General features: G+C 36.3%; 1 protein-coding gene across 1 annotated transcript in view; it reads left to right on the top strand.

Moving 5' to 3' along the window:
• The window catches only part of GSTCD (glutathione S-transferase, C-terminal domain containing), a 50,958-nt gene extending 34,912 nt beyond the window's left edge, over positions 1-16,046 (top strand). The window contains 7 exon segments of the mRNA XM_009076523.1: positions 1,823-1,938; positions 2,155-2,199; positions 2,760-2,888; positions 5,725-5,858; positions 7,755-7,785; positions 11,728-11,797; positions 15,370-16,046. Coding sequence (XP_009074771.1) covers positions 1,823-1,938; positions 2,155-2,199; positions 2,760-2,888; positions 5,725-5,858; positions 7,755-7,785; positions 11,728-11,797; positions 15,370-15,506 — 662 coding nt within the window. The 3' untranslated portion in view covers positions 15,507-16,046.
• The last annotated feature ends 314 nt before the right edge of the window (positions 16,047-16,360 follow it).

Genomic DNA, 16,360 nt, shown 5'->3' with positions numbered 1-16,360 from the left:
TTACATGCACACAGAGAACATATTTGCATGGGGTTTAGGTATAGAATTTTCTAGGTGTCAATATCACACTACCTGTCTACCTAACAAACTATAGGTTTGACCTCAGAAGCTCAATTTCTACCTCAAATGTCATGGCAGCACTTGATTTTGCACTTGATGGAATTCCTGCATCTCCACTGGCTACAGTTAGAACTGTAGGTGTTGAGAACATGTGAACATTAGTTTATCAAATGGAAGCATAGAAATTAGAGGGAAGCTCTGGAGCACTTCATGTAGATACTTGGCACAGAAGGAATTGGTCCTTTGTAAAAGATTTTTCCGAGAATCTACTCATGTAAGATGATTCCTTAAAATGTATTTATCATTTTACATAATGTGTTAAAGTTTTCATGTCCATCATCCTTGTATATGTTTTTATCATTGGGAAGATTAATTTTCTGGGACTCTCCTTCATGCTAACTTTTCACAGAGTGTAAAAAATGTTTGAAACATAACAGTGTTTTTGTTTTAATAAAATGCACTATTTTATACATACAAAGTTGTTGAGTGAGGAGGTTGTGTTCTCTTGGCAGTTTTCCTCTTTTCTTTGCCCTGACAGTAGTATTTTGAGAAGCAGGGGTGGTTTTTTTTCATTCTATCTAGGGCTATGTAGTGATAATTTTATCTGAGTTTGTTGAATGTGATGGCTAATTTGTAAAGTGAAATGTTATTTACAGTACAATACACTAATGAGTACATTTTCAGGATAGAGTTTTAAATAATAAACTGTGTAATTGCAATTGATGATGATGATGATTGAACGTTTTTTATAGTAACCAGGAAACTTCACTGATTTGTGGGTTTTATTCTAAATTGCACCTCAGTACTGGGAAACATGAATTTTTAATAGATAAATTTAATGAATTTAATAAGTGACTGAAGAGTGTCCATACTCAAATATAGCATGGTGCTCCAAGTAGGAAATAAGTTCATTTTTCAGAGAGCATTAGAATTATCTGGTACACCTGGTAAACTGCCTTTGTGAAAACTCACTCAAGAGAGTTATTTTAGTACCTTTCTTCATATTGCAAAGATAAACTGCCAATATCTGTGTCAAACTTTGCTTTCTGAACAAGCAAAAGGAGTATTCAGTACATCTGTTAGCCCCACTGAGACAAAATGCATCTTTACAAATCCATAAGGGCTGACTAAAGAGATTAATTGTATCTGAAGCAACTGTATGTTGGACTTTACCAAGGACATTTGAAAAATTAATAGTTTTTCCATTTCTGGTTCTGTTACAGATGTGATGGAAAGCCAGACTTTGCTGTGTAGGAATAGTCGCTTTGAGAAGTACCTCCTTGCACACACAGTCATTTAAATAAAACAGGGCTGGTTATCATGGAAAGTAAAAATTGACAGGAGAAATAGTGCAACTTTTAAAAACAAGGTGCTTAAGGAATAGTGTATAGGTACAGTAAACAAGGATTGATTTTTGGCAACCTTCCTGTGAATGGGTTTGAGCTCTGTTTCTGAGCATGAGTCACAGGATTGGAGTATAATCAGCCTGGAGCTTACATCAATTGGATTGCTTTACATTAAGTTTATATGAGCCTGTTCCTAAGGGTACCTTAACAGCAACAACTAGAAAGTTAATTTTAGAGAAAGCTCTACCAAATATTTAACTTTAATTTAGTTTGAAGTGGATTAAGATGCCTAAGTGTTCCAGCCAATTTTAATCTCAGCCATAAATTTCATTTGCACTGCTTTGCAGTTACCCATTATAATTATCAATGTTGAGAACTGTTGATGACTACTTAGGCATTTTCTCTGTCATCCCCAGGAAAGATGTCTAGAGACCGGGCTCTCAGGAAGCAGCAGCAGCTGAATAATTTGGTAGCAGCAGTGACAAAGCTTGCAAAACCTGGAGATGTGATCGTGGATTTTTGCAGTGGAGGGGTAATGTACATTTTTGTTTACATGGTGTAATTTATTTTAGCTTTCATCTCTGTAGTTCTAGGTGGTTGCTGCCACAAAGCCAAGCAGAAGTAAAAATGCTGAATTTTTAGCTGCTTTTGAAGGTTCTGTCAGTGGTTAGGGGATACTTATGTCACGAGAACAACAGGGAACACTAAAAAGTGACTCAGAATTTGTTGGTTGTTTTTGTTTTCACAGGGCCATGTTGGAATTGTTCTTGCTCATATGATGCCGTTATGTCAGGTAATTTCTCAATTACAGACAGTTTGTACAGACAATTGTACAGACATTGGAATTGTTCTTGCTCATATGATGCCATTATGTCAGGTAATTTCTCAATTAAAAGTACAGACGGTATGAGCTTTTGGTCTCTGATAATCATCTTAAAAAGATATGCATATAGGGAGAACATATATGGAGTCACAGTTGTCTCAGTAGAGGACTTAGATTTGCCCCAAATGTGTGCCATGCTTTTCTGAAATAACAAAAGTTAGAGGAAAATAAAAATATTTGCAAGCTGATTGATACTGGCATGTATAAAATGTCTCCCATTGTTATTGGGTTTCCAGCTAATCATTTCGTTCTGAAATAACAAAAGTTAGAGGAAAACAAAAATATTTGCAAGCCAATTGATACTGGGAAGTATAAAATGTCTTCCAACTAATCATTTCATAGATCTCAAGTTCTGCCACAAGTAATAGAGGCGTTTTCTCAGCTAAACTACCAAGTTTTCTGCTTGGTAATGTTGTACTTTGATTTCTCAGTATTATTTTGCCTTACTTTCTCCTGTGTATGAAATCTAGGTGGTACTCATAGAAAATAAGGAGTTGTCTCTGATCCGTGCTAAAGACAGAAGTGATGAACTAGGTTTAAACAACATTTGGTTCATTCAAGCAAATTTGGACTATTTTAATGGGACTTTTAACATCGGGGTAAGTGATTACAACTTTTCCACTTGAAAACTTCACTGTCTGGTTAATTATTCTTAGAACAACTGAAAAGTCTGAGAGAAGAATATTCTGTATGTCCTTATAGACCCTGAAAGTAAATGAGATGAATGTTCTCTCCAGAATTCTGCAGCCCTAGTGAAGAATAAGGCAGAATCTTTGGTAACTCTGTAAATATTCCTGTCTTAGGTTCTCTCCAGAATTCTGCAGCCCTAGTGAAGAATAAGGCAGAGTCTTTGATAACTCTGTAAATATTCCTGTCTTATAGTTTTTGTTTTGTTAATAGAGTATGAACTTCTGTGGCAAAGTGCATGCTTTCCATGTGAGACTGACTGTTCTTAAAATCATCTGTCTAAGCACCTGTTTCAGCTGAGGATGTTTAATGCTGAAAGTTTATGGTACACAGTGCTGTTAAAATATTTGGTTGGTTTATTTAATAAAGGAAAAGAAATATAGTGCAGGAGAAAAAGGAGAGAATAAATGGTTTTAGCCCAGTCCTTCCAAGTGTAAATTTTCACTTCTCTAGCTTTATTTCCTGTGCTACATTGCCATATAAATCTCAGTGGATGAAATGGAGATCTATTTCAAAATACCAGTATCTCATGAATAACTCACTGAATTGTGTGAAATGTGTGTTTCCATTAAATGAGTCTCCACTTTCGTGGTCATTGGAATTCCTGTCTTAATTTTTTGGCATCTATTTTAAAGGCTAACACTATATTAAATATATCTGTGGTTTCTATATAATAAGAAAGTCTTATACTTTGTCTTTCAAGTTGTGTGACAAAGAAAATCTTGAATTATGTGTCAGAAGAATTCGTGTGGAAATAGTTATAGTACTTGAGATATAAAGAGATATAGAAAAGTGAATGTGACAGAAGTCTTCATCTCTGCTGTTGGTATTAATTTAAAATACATTTATATGCATTTTAGTTAACTTGACATCAAATCTACATTATTTAGATTTTTTTTTTAGCTGTCAGGAGTTCAAAAACAGGTAAGAAAAATAAATGTGGAAAAATAAATATGGAGTTGCAGCACCAGAGGAATAACACAGGGCAGTGGTCTCACACTGCATTAGCTCTGTATCTCTGCAGGGGCCAATTTGTTCTCCTGTGTCTACAGGTGTATAGATTTGTGAAACAAATATATGCATATCTGCATCAGTCTTCACATTTTATTTTGTTTCAAATAGTGATATATATATATATATCTCTAGAGAGAGAGAGAGAGTATATCCTGAGAAGGCATTGTCTTCCATTTTATTTGTGGGGTTTCTCTTAACTAAATAGGTTTTGAGAAACGCAAAACAAGAAGTCAGTTGGTGTAACAGCTCATATAGGCTCAGCAAAGCAACTGGTTTTATCTGCTGCTGTTTTAAGATCCCTTTTTCAAGCATGCAACAAGCAAAGCAGATATCTTAGTTTTCTGCATGGATAGATGAGGAAGTAACAATAATTACATTGCATGGTAATCTGATAGCCATGATATTAAAAACCTATTTCTGATGTTAAACTAGTTTTATTTTTTGTTGAATTCATATGGGCAGAAAACTGACATTGTGAAATTATTTTCTTGTTAATTTTTTTGTGTCGTGCTTGAGACAAGAATATTTCTTACCATCCATATGCAGTTACAGTTCAGTTGATGATTAATGGTCTGCTCAGCTGAGCTTACAGCAAGCACTCAGCAAACAAAAAAGACTTTGTTTTAATCTATATCTGAGAGCAAAGTTTTTATCTTCCAATTGCTGTACCTTGAAAAACAACTTTGAACATTGAAATCTGAGCTGTGCAGTTTTAAACCTTTTCCCTAAATTTACAGTGACCAAAACCCAAAGAAAACAACGTGGTTTTATAAATCCACACTGCTGCATAAAATTAAAAATGTCAAAAGGACAAGCTAAGGACAAAAACATAGAGCAATGAGGATGCACCAGTTCTACTCTTTGAGGCACTGAGTACAGAGGGGAAGGCAGAGAAAGTAATGCCTCCATTTCACCTGGCCCATTTGGCATCACAGGTACAGACAAGAGACAGCTGATTGCCTTTCCTTGAAATATCTTGAGTCCTGAAGTAACTTTCCTAGAGCATGGAGAATTTGGGTGCAATCTGTGTGTTACCTAAATGCATGAAAGTGCTTGCAGGTAGTTGTGTTCGAGTGTTATTCTAGTTTTAGTTTGAGAGCTAATCACTAAGAAAAAGAAAGAAAAGAATATGGAGGGGAAAAAAAAGAAAAGGAGGGCAACTTGTATTTGAAGCTTCCCCCTATTCCCCATGTTTGTTTTTGAAAGTTTTTACTCAATAGCTTACAACCAAATGGTCTAAATTTGCGTTTAATTTTGTCCTTTAAATGTGACCTTCATCTGTATCTGCTGCTTCTCTTACTGCTAAGTTGAAATCCAGTTTTGAAGTAGTTCTTTGTATTTCTAAGCCCTTTTTGCTTGACAGAACCTTTTGACTAATCACCACAGTAGTTTTCCTGGTACTGTTTTTCTGGATCATTTTTTATTTATTTGATATCACAGTGTAGTGCACCTGCCTTTGGAGTGCTTTTGGTGAGTGACCAAAACTCTTCAGAGTTGATGGTTTCCTTCCTAATGGAATAGATCATAAATTTTCCTCAACATAGATATGAAGGAGAGGAATGAAAAACTGAGGAATCACAGACAAAATCTTTGGCATAACAGCTGTTGTTTCAGAAGCTTTCTTGTGTATTTAAGTAACTCAGTCAACCAAACAAATGCTGCAGCAGGATTGTGTTTAGAATGTTGCTGTAAAGAATTTTCTTGTTTCCTTGAATTTTGTTTTTACCCATGTAGGTGGCTCTGCATGCCTGTGGTGTGGCCACAGACATGGTGATTGAACACTGCATCAGGGCACAGGCAGCCTTTGTCATCTCCCCGTGCTGTTATGGCTTCATTCAAAACACCATCAAGTTCAAATATCCACGAAGGTAAACTAAAGCTAACAAGATAAACCTTAAAATACCAGTTTAAATGAGGGAAGAAAATACTAGAAGATTCGAGAACTTATCAATTGAAGATCATTACAAGTGTCTAGGCCAAGTTGGTTCATACTTACAATGAGACTATTTCCTCCTGTTTGTCTTTGCCAGCCCATCCTGAAAGGGAGACAGATTGGCAACTTGTGGGTTATTTTTTTCTGGATTTATCTATTCATAGTTCAGAAGACTTTATCAACATAGTAACTTACAATGAGACTATTTCCTCCTGTTTGTCTTTGCCAGCCCATCCTGAAAGGGAGACAGATTGGTAATTTGTGGGTTATTTTTTTCTGGATTTATACAATCAACATAGTAGATACAGTATGTGGGAATCTATGTAATATACAGACCTTTTACCTTGAAATCACAAACTTAATAGAAAACTCATAAAAACTATAGTAAGAAAGGTAATTGACATTTTAATGTTGGAGAAAGATGTAAGCAATCAGCTGGAAGCAATGGGTCTGCTTTATACCACAGTTTATTGCTTGTGAAACTCCTCTGATTTATTCCCAAGTAGACAAGCTCTCCTGTATTTTGGTTCATATTTTTAATACTTTTTCAATGGACTGTGTACATATTTTGTCTTCAGATCTGCCATGTTGGAGATACTTATCTATTTTATGCTTAAGAATTTTAATGCCCTTGATACAAATAAAATGTAAAAGATAAGCATAGAGTGGCAGAAGGTAAGAGGCTAACAGCCTTCTGAGTCAGAACTAGATAGGAGAAGAGAGTTTTGGTTGGTTTGTTTTTTCATAAAACTGAGCTTTGCATTTTGTATGACCAACATGAATCAGATTTACTAGGAATTCCATCATTGACTTAAGTATATATTTGCTAAAATAAGAAACTGAAATATTCAGTCTTAAAAGACATCAAGAAACCTAAAAAAATCTTATGCATCCTTGTTAAATATTTTTCATATTTTTGTATAACATTGAAATGTGCTGACACAGAAGTGCATGGAGAGTAAATAGAATTTGTCAGTTTGATAAACTTTGCATTTAACAGTGTTTTCTCAGTCAATTTGATTCCCTCATCTCTTTGTGTGTGTCTCTTTTTGTTTTCTCTTCTGACACAATAAAACGAATATGTCTTCTAAGGAAGAGGCAATAAAATTTTAAGCCTCCTAAAATTAGCAGGGATATTCTTTTTCTCAGTTGATTTGTTTTAAAATTGATTGGATAATGTTTAACTTTTGACCAGTTTTGTTTTTAGACATAACTGACAGTGAAGACTGAAAATGCTCACTATGTTAGAAAACTTTTGTTGCTGTAGATGCTGCAAAAATGTAAATTAGGGTTTTGTGTTTGCTAAAATTTTGAATCTAACATCATAAGCCTATGTAGAAAATTATCTACCCTAGCTCGAGCTACATTTTAGGGTTTGCTTTTTTTCCTTATTTTATATGATCATAAAACGTAATAGCCAGCCCATATCTCCATAGTGCCTGTGTTCTGTACTCAGTTCTGTTGTAGAGGCCCCTTAATTTTGTCATAGCAAACAAAATGTGTGCATGTCTAGAGTATTAATAAGTATATCTAAAATATTTATGTAACAATGAGGAAACAACAATAAGTCTATGTTAGCATTTATAATGATTTAGAGAGAGAATTTAAATGAATGATATAATAGGAAGAAAATAGAAAAAGACACCCCCAAGTACACTTTTCCTTTTCTAGTGAGCTGGAAATGTAATGGGTTTTGGTATTTTTTAATGCCTTTCTGTAGGATACAGATACTGATATTTTGTTCAAAATGTGTTCAAGTATGTAGTGATTGCTTTGGTTTTTCCACCTCTGCTGGTTTTTGATGTTAATTGGTCTATTTATTTTTTTTCAGTCATCAGTTCAAAGAAATTTTGTCCTACAAGGTATGTAAAATGGCAGGGGGAGAGAGACTTAAGTGCCATTTCTGCTGTTTCACTGGGTCTTCTTATCAAATGAAATATAGGTGGTTATCTTTTCATTGCAAGGAGGGGCATGTTTCATCTGAAATGTTCATTAGTAGTGCAGATATCACTGTGTTTCTTTCTTTCTGCCATCCATTTTTAAGGTTTTGTTTCCTTCAATAAAATCAAAATAGTTTGTCCACAAAAAACCTTTTTTTTTTTATTACAATATACAAGTGAACCATTCCTAAGGTACTTCAGCATGTATCAATTAACAATTACAGGATGCCAATTTATCAAGGTCTTAAATACAACTGTTGTTTTCTAATAAACATTAGATTTCTCCCTCTAATTTGCATCTAGAAGACTGGTCTTAGTAAGTAAGAAAAGCTTATACTGATCAGCAAGAACCTTATACATTATTGTTCTAAAAATGTTATTCAAAATTATTTTTCAAATATTCAAGTGTGATTTTGACCCTGTGGAGCCAGAGTCTGTGGAGGTAGTCTGAGAGAAATGTGGGAGAGAGAATCAGTGAAGTGTGCAGATCTGACAGAGTGAAGATAACAGGGGAGTGAAAAAGGACAAGAGCAGAGAGGTGGACAGCAGACAACTGGTACTGTTCTGTTAAGCTGTGACTTGTGCATTTAGATGAGTTAGTGATGTGCAACCAGAAATTTGAAAGTTAGGGTTCTTAATGTGGCATGGAAAGAAAATGTTTCCTTTTGAGAGCAGCAAGGTTATGTGGAAACTTTACTAAGTTTACGTGACAAATCCTAGAGAGGGTCTTGGTGTTTACAATATAGAAATGAATTTTGGAGATGCAGAATAGCTCTTTGTAACAGAAATATGAAGCAAAGGAAGGTATTTCTAATAATTTGGGAGAGTGAACAATGCAAGGATGCTGTATGTGGCAGGAAAGTGGAGATTATCCTTTTTAATCCTCAAGTAAGAGGGCATTGAAAAAAATTCAGAAAATTACCAGCCATTTTATAAGGGATATTCAGTTATCTGGTAACAGATTAATCTCATCTTCATGACAGTCTGGTTTATCTATACTTGACTAATTTACGTGGAAATGAATGCTCATAGATTGAGATGACAAAAGTTGCACAGTGGATTTGGACCCGCCATTATTTTGTCCCTTGAATAACATTCCTCTCAACACATTTATGTTTCTAACACTTAATCACAAAGAGCTCAGGTTTCAGTTCAGAAAACATTTATTTACAACATTATTAAAATTAAATCTGTTGACAGTACATAGGGAGGTGGTGACAATTATGAAGGCAAGGATGCCTTGATGAGGATAGTGTGTGTAATATCATTAAAACTCAGTTAATTTTTTTATTAATCTGTTAATCCATGGGGATTTAAATCACAGGGTTTGTCAACACTGAAGGAGTTCCAGCATTTTGTTATTTATGTTGCAGAAGGGCACAGGGGTCAAAGACAATGCTAAAAATTATTGCTGCTCTTAATAACATGAGTCTATGCAAACGGTCTAGGCTGGTTGGTGCCTCAAATAATCCTAGCTATAAATAACTTTTGTTATACAGCTAGCTGTATGCCTTGTTGTATTTCATATTAATAAATTGTTACAGGTTACTGGCTAGCAGCCAGAGTTGCCATGTGTTGGCCAGACATTATCTGTGTCACCCCCACTAGTTCCCATTTCAAATGAATTTCCCGTATCTTTCACTTTAGTGAGATCTAAAAAGAAGTCTGGCATTTCCAAAACGTTTTTGATGAGAACATTATGCTATAATTCATTAATGTATAGTTGCGAAGAATAAGGTTGTGATAGCTGTTAGTTGGTACCATGATACTTGGAGACTCTATCACGACACTATCCTGTAGGACAATTGGAAAGTAAAACTGTAACTTTGCAAATACAGCTTTGAAAATTTTCTAGGACTTGAAGATGTGGGTGTTCTAGTAAGAAAGTTAACTGTTTATGCACACACACAGTCTGGGCATTTTTTAATTATTATCTTCATTATTTTAGAAATGCTTTTCTTATTTCTGCCAATAGGGAATGTGCCAATTTAATGACTGCGTCATGAGGAAATAGTATAGTCATAACAGGCTCTAGTTTAACTTTTTGGGTCACCTCTGTAAGAAGCCAAAGCATTGAAGTCAGTTCAGATTTTCAGGTTAAGTAACAAGGCTTACCTTGGCCCTGGTTTAGTCCAAGGAGCTGGGAACTTGATGGTGCAAACAGCCAAGTTGCATTGGGCACCTGAAGGCTGGTGAGGAGTTGTGTGCTGACATGGATCTTCTCCCTCTCCTCTAAATCCCTCTTTTTCTCCCCAAGCTGCCTATCACTGCTGCTTCTCTCCTAACAGTGGCCACATTGCCCATGGCTCTCCTCCTCCTCCATGGTTCAGTAGTCATATTTGGGTTTAACACTTTCAACTCTTTTGTACTACAAAACCAGCCACATTTGAACTGAACTGACTGGGTATAATGTGTTTAAGTCCTAAACATTCTCATTTTGCTTCTGTGTTTCTTACGAAGCTGTGAGCTGGAAACCTACATGTCAATGAGCTGCACTAGAGAACAAATATCCTTGCCTCAAGATCATGTAAATTTAATTGAATGAGTAATATATGAGTATCAAGTGGTGCTAATATTATATTTTATAGTGTGTGGGGAAATTTTTTGTGGTCAGGTGTCTATTAAACTTATGAATTAGATGGAGTGTACTGTGGGGGGAGTTACCATCATGATGTAATATGAAGGTTTTTTTGTGGAATGAGGACTTAGGAATGTTTATGTCCCTCTAATAAAAGCTGGAGTAAGTATCCTTACTTCAGAATATTGAAAGAACCTGAAATGTCCTTAGGTGAAGTTGCTTTCTCCATCTATTACAAGAACTAAATCTTTAAAATCATCATTTTATATCAGGCAAGAATAAAAAACACTCTGACATTTTCTTTTTGATGCAAGACACATCCTTTTTTTCAGATCTGTAGCTCCAGAAGCTTTGCTTAGCAGAGCACTTTTGGTTGTTGTCTATTTCTGCTTTCTCCCCATGACATTGTAGGAGACTTAGGAATGTTGTATAATTCTAAGATGGTTCTGATTTACTCTGTGCTGTACTTAATATTGCAGCTGTCCCAAAGAGCACAGCTGTCATCAGAGCATTCATTTTATTGCTACACCTTCAAGGCTTTTTCTCTCACCATCTGGCTAACTTGGCTTGGCCAGTCTTTGAGAAACCATTCCGCTGGCACAGGAGGTGGGATTTTGAAGGCAAAAGGGGATGGGATTCTGCCTCCTTGTGTAATGAGCTAAGCAGGGAGTGAGGTGCACCCTCCACCACATGCCTGGGTGACAGGACTAGTATTAACCAAGAGCAGCTGTTGTAGAAGCCTCTGCAGAAACTTTTAGTGGAATGGGGATAATTTGAAAGTGAATTGTGCTCATTTTGATGAAGGGTTTTTTTGCCTTCAGGATCTTGTGGGTTGATCATGAATGCCTTTGACAGAGCAGAGGAATTTTGACCCACAAGACTATTATTCTGGGGTTCAAAATCACTGCTTGGGAGAAATGTGTAGTAGTTAATCACCTGTTAAGAATTTTGTCTTGGCTGTTTATTGATGCAGAGATGCTGCTGTGTTGCTCACCAGTTACTGAAGGCAACATTAGCCTGCAGTATGTCTTTGAAGAATGTTTTCTTGTACACATTACATCCAATTCAACTGTGGCAGAGAATTACAAAGTTTAGCAAGAAACAAACACTTGACTTACACACATACTGCAATTTAAAAATAGGGATCTGCACACAGATAAATTTTCTAGAAATATAGTCTTCAACGTGATAGCATTTTTGATGCTTTTCAACATTTTGATACATTTTAAACAATGTAAAAATTACATTTTTCTTGCTTTATCTTCCTTTTTTCTTTTGTTTTGTAGGAGCACATGATCCTTTGCAGATTTGCAGATCAGACAGCTGTTCAGCTTCCACCTGAACGCAGGCTAATTGGTATGCATTTCTGCAGCTGTTTTGTAAACCATCTCAGTAATGATTTTACTTTGATAAATAAAGGAAGAGATAGTACATTTATGAATGGGGCATTAAGTTGCTGTGTTGACATAACACTTGAAAAATTCAAGTTTCATCACATTTCACCTCTCACTGTTCTGTTCTGTGCTATGGAAACTCTTATTTTCTTTCAAAATCATCAGTACGAGATTGAGAGTTTGCATTTTAGTGATTTTTGTTGCTTCATCTTCTTTTGTTTCCACCATTCTCTGAAAATCATGAGATATTGGTAAAGTTCACTGAAGTCCTGCTATTGCCAGTTCATCTTACAGTAAAAGCACAGGCACAGTAGTAGTGATTTTTCAGTCTGCACCATTTTAGTGTGCACCTTTTGTCCTGCTTGTAATCACTGGGGATAACTGTCTCAGAGGGGCAAACATCTAATGCCAGCTGCAAACAATAAGACTGAATTCCAGAGGTTGGGCTAGCTTTGTTCAAAAGGACAGCAAAATACAGAATACTTCACGTGTGGAATAAGCTTTGACTTGCAAAAGGGTATAACGTGGTCCTGTGTGGTGTTATTGTTCTGATGGAAGCTATAAACTAGTTTCCAGGTCAGAAAAGACAGAAGGGGCTAGGAAGTCTGGACATAACTCTGCATTCCTGGCTTACAAGAAACACAAAGTATATAAAACAGTAGTAGCAAATAATCATAATGGTTTTAAAAAAGTTTCATTTGAAGAATTCAAAGTATTACTGCACAAAAAGAAATACAGATTCTGTATAAAGCTGACAGTAAATTTATCAGCTTCTTTTGTTACCATCACAGTATTTGGAGAAGAAAGGGGCAGTATTCAGTTCCCAGTGCAGCACCCCACAGTGTGGACTGGAAATTGGAACAGGACCCAAAATTTTTTGTTAAATTTTTTGAGAGACTGTAACTGTCATCAGTTCTCAGTGTCTGAAATTGCAAGGGGGTTTTCCCCAAATGTAACTTTTATGTGTTTAGCCCTGTCAAAAACCCCAAATATAAATCTTGTTCTCTCTCTTCCCCTACATCATCGCTTTGTCTGTTCTAAAGAATGTTACTTTAAGTTCCATATAATACTAGTCCCTTTCATTGAAGATGGTTCCCATTTCCCTGTTCTGTGCCAGTTTTGAAACTGCTTTTGTGAGAATCTTGTTTAGCAGTATTTTTAAGTGAGTTTTTTTATGGTAAGAATGTGGGGGTTTTTTTGTGCAATGCATGATCAGGTATTGAGAAAACTATTATTTCATTGAGTGGATAGTAGTCCTTAACAGGTGGAGATTTTTACTTCTCTTTTGTAAATGGTGGCAAAATTACTTATTCTGCTACATTTTGAATATTTTAAAATTGTATTGTAAACTACATTTTAGCAATTACCACTGAATTTTTACACCTTCAGAGAAGTGGCAAATCCTTTTCTTTCATTACCTGTAAGCTAAAATATAGCATTCTGACTGTGGTTGTTATGGTGAAACAACACATTTGTCAAAGGAGTTATCACCAATTTCTGTAGTATCTGTCAAAGTGAAAATATGTAGTTGATCCCAGTTCTGCTACACACAGCAGTTCTTAAATGAACAAAGTTCTGTGTGCCATTTTCACTGGACATGTGGCTTTTATCCACTATCTGCAGCAGTGGGTCCCGAGTGCAAACTGAATGATGGAATGGTTTTGTGAAATCTGCTGCAGCCCACCTGAGTGCACAGAACTGCTCCTTGGATTTCACAGATCCTTACTGAGAGCCTTCGGGGAACCAGTGCTCAGTTGTGACAATCCCAGCTGCAGCTTACTGCTTACCCTTGGAGTAATGATGACATTATTGTCAGTGGCAGGACTGTGCATATGCCATTTTGGTCAACCAACCACAGAAGGTGATTTTCTATGAAACCACAAATGCAGGTGGATAGTGCCACAAAAAGTAATGTGCAGAGTTCTATTCTGGTTGGTTACATAAACTGGTCGTTTCCCCCTGTAACGTATAAATCCATACAGGACTGAGTTGGAAAGTTCTTTATTGGGCTCTCCCTTATTATTTTATCTCTAAATAGTCTCCTACCAAATCACTACTCTCAGATTCCAAGCCACCAACAGAACAGAGTCCAAATGTCATAATGTTGGTGAACTCAAAGTAGTGAAATTCTTTCATAACTAAGGAATTCAGCTGAGAAGATACTTCTGGCCATTGGCTCACTGAACAGAACAGATTGGACTGAGTACTGTATTAAGGTGTGATGTGCAGCAGCTGGTCTGAAGTACAAGGGTGCCAAGGGGAATGTGCTACCTACCCAAAACTTCTACAAGGTGTGATGTGCAGCAGCTGGTCTGAAATACAAGGGTGCCAAGGGGAATGTTTGTGCTACTTACCCAAAACTTCTATGGGCACCTAACCAGGGTGCCTGACAGGCCTTATAATTGTATAGGCACAAAGCTCTGTAGATATTCAGGGAACCTAACCAGGGTGCCTGACAGGCCTTACAATTGTACAGGCCTAAAGCTCTGTAGATACTCAGGGCAGAGAGTTAAGAGTTCCAGAGAGTAGTTTGGAATGCCAGACTCGTATCCTGATGGTAAACAGCATGGGCTCCTGTCTCTTTCCTTCATGTCAGACCACAAATATATTTAACTATACAATTCTGTTAGGAACAAGAAAAGAGGTAGGATCATTGGTTTTGAGACTGAAGCAGGATTGTGCCCTGTTTGGTACTTGAGACTGTATGACTGTTGGTGGTAAAACCTTTCAAGGAAGTGTTAAATCATTCTTGCAAGAGGTTTTCAAAAAGCTGAAAATACAATCTTACAAGTCAGTTCTGTATTTCTGAACATAATAATCGATTATAATGAGTAAATAAAAGTCAAATGGTCCTATCATCTTGGCATGGCTGTATCATAATCCAAACTTCTAAGCAGAAAAAAAACCCCTTGATTTATCCTTCCTGGTTTTTCTGTAAGTAAATTCAAGAAAAGTTATTTTGCATTACCAATTTAGTATTTCTGTTTATAAGTCTCAAATCCATTGCACTTCTTGGTAATTAGGCTTTTGTGGATGTTCGATGACCAGGGATTTTCAGATTTTAGATTGAAGTACAGGAGGAAAACAATTATGGTTATAAACAGAGTAGAAGTTTGGCAGTTCAGAGAGCTAAGGGGGTAAACTGGCATTTTTCTTTTTCCCATGGCTTTTCATTAAAGCATAGATTCTTCTGTAAGTTTTGTGAATACTTAAAGAGAGTTGTGCCTTTCCCCATGTATAAAGAGTTAATAATATCCTGAAGGTCTTTGTTAAATGAGGGTTACAAGTCACAGATGTGATTTGGAACTATTAATGACTGTCAATTTGAAGTAAAACAGATTAAGATGGTTTTTAAAGTAGATTTGGAACTTATTTTATAGATTACTTAGTGATGTGTTTTCCTAAAAGTAGATTTGGAACTTATTTTATAGATGACTTACTGATGTGTTTTCCTACCATTGAATGTTGAAGTGCACATTTCTGATAATGTTTCTACATTTTGAGTTTCCATGCTCTCCCTTGCTCTCATTTTAGGAAAGCAGTGCATGGGGCTTGTGGATCTGGATCGGTCATGGGCTGCAGAAGAACATAAATACTCTGTCCAAGTTATATCTATGGAACCAGAGAGTTGTTCTCCAAAGAATAATATGCTTGTGGGCATCCTTACTTAGTGTGAAACTTGCATTTGATTTGAAGTTGAACGTAAATCTTCAGTGCATGATGACATCTAGCAGATGAAAGCTGAGCTGGGAACCAGACATCATGCATCTTGAACGCATTGTGTTCGGAAAAGGAAGCAGCCCAAAAAGCCTTAAAAAGCAAACTGCATGCAGACCATCACAAATCAACTTGTAATGTGTCATTAAGCAACTTTTGGTTCTCTTACCGAGAAGTTTGGATCTAATGACTGTGCATGGGATTATAGCCATCTGTAAAGGTTTGGAAAAGAGTTTGTCTCATTGAAGGGAAGGTGATTTCCTTTTAGGTGAAGCTGTGTCTTGGCTGCTTCAAAATTGCATTCGTGGTCAAAACCGCGTTTGTGTTCATAAGCAGAGCAGTTTTCAGCCAGCAGTGCTGATCACTAGAGGAACAGAAAAGATCAGATTTATGGTGTTAGAGAAGAAGGCTGTGCAACAGGTGGAGGCTTGACTTTGCTAAAGAATTCTATACTACTGTAGAAATACTGTTTTTAATAAAAGTTCATCAGAATACTTTGGGCCTCATTCTGCTTACCAAAAATGTATTCTAACTTGCCAGTAATTCTTTTAAAAAGCTTTAAAATTACCTTTAAATGTTATGCAAGGATTCTGTAACCATGTATTTGAAATTGTCTTTAAAGAAACCAAACCCCAGATTGTTCATTGCCCAGATAGTGTGAGCTACTGATGGTGTCAGTGAATGGATACTTCACTGTCCCCTTTGCTCATTGAAGTGTATTGCTTCCCATTTGTAAGAAACTTGCTGTCAGAAGAAATTTTTAAGCACAGTTCATGCATCTATATATGTCATCTTTGTTGATTTTATA

The sequence above is a fragment of the Acanthisitta chloris genome, unplaced genomic scaffold, assembly GCF_000695815.1.
Source record: "Acanthisitta chloris isolate BGI_N310 unplaced genomic scaffold, ASM69581v1 scaffold5326, whole genome shotgun sequence".
NCBI classification, from domain to species: Eukaryota; Metazoa; Chordata; class Aves; order Passeriformes; family Acanthisittidae; genus Acanthisitta; species Acanthisitta chloris.
Note: the sequence above shows the minus strand (reverse complement) of the source record. Positions and strands in the feature narration are given on the sequence as shown.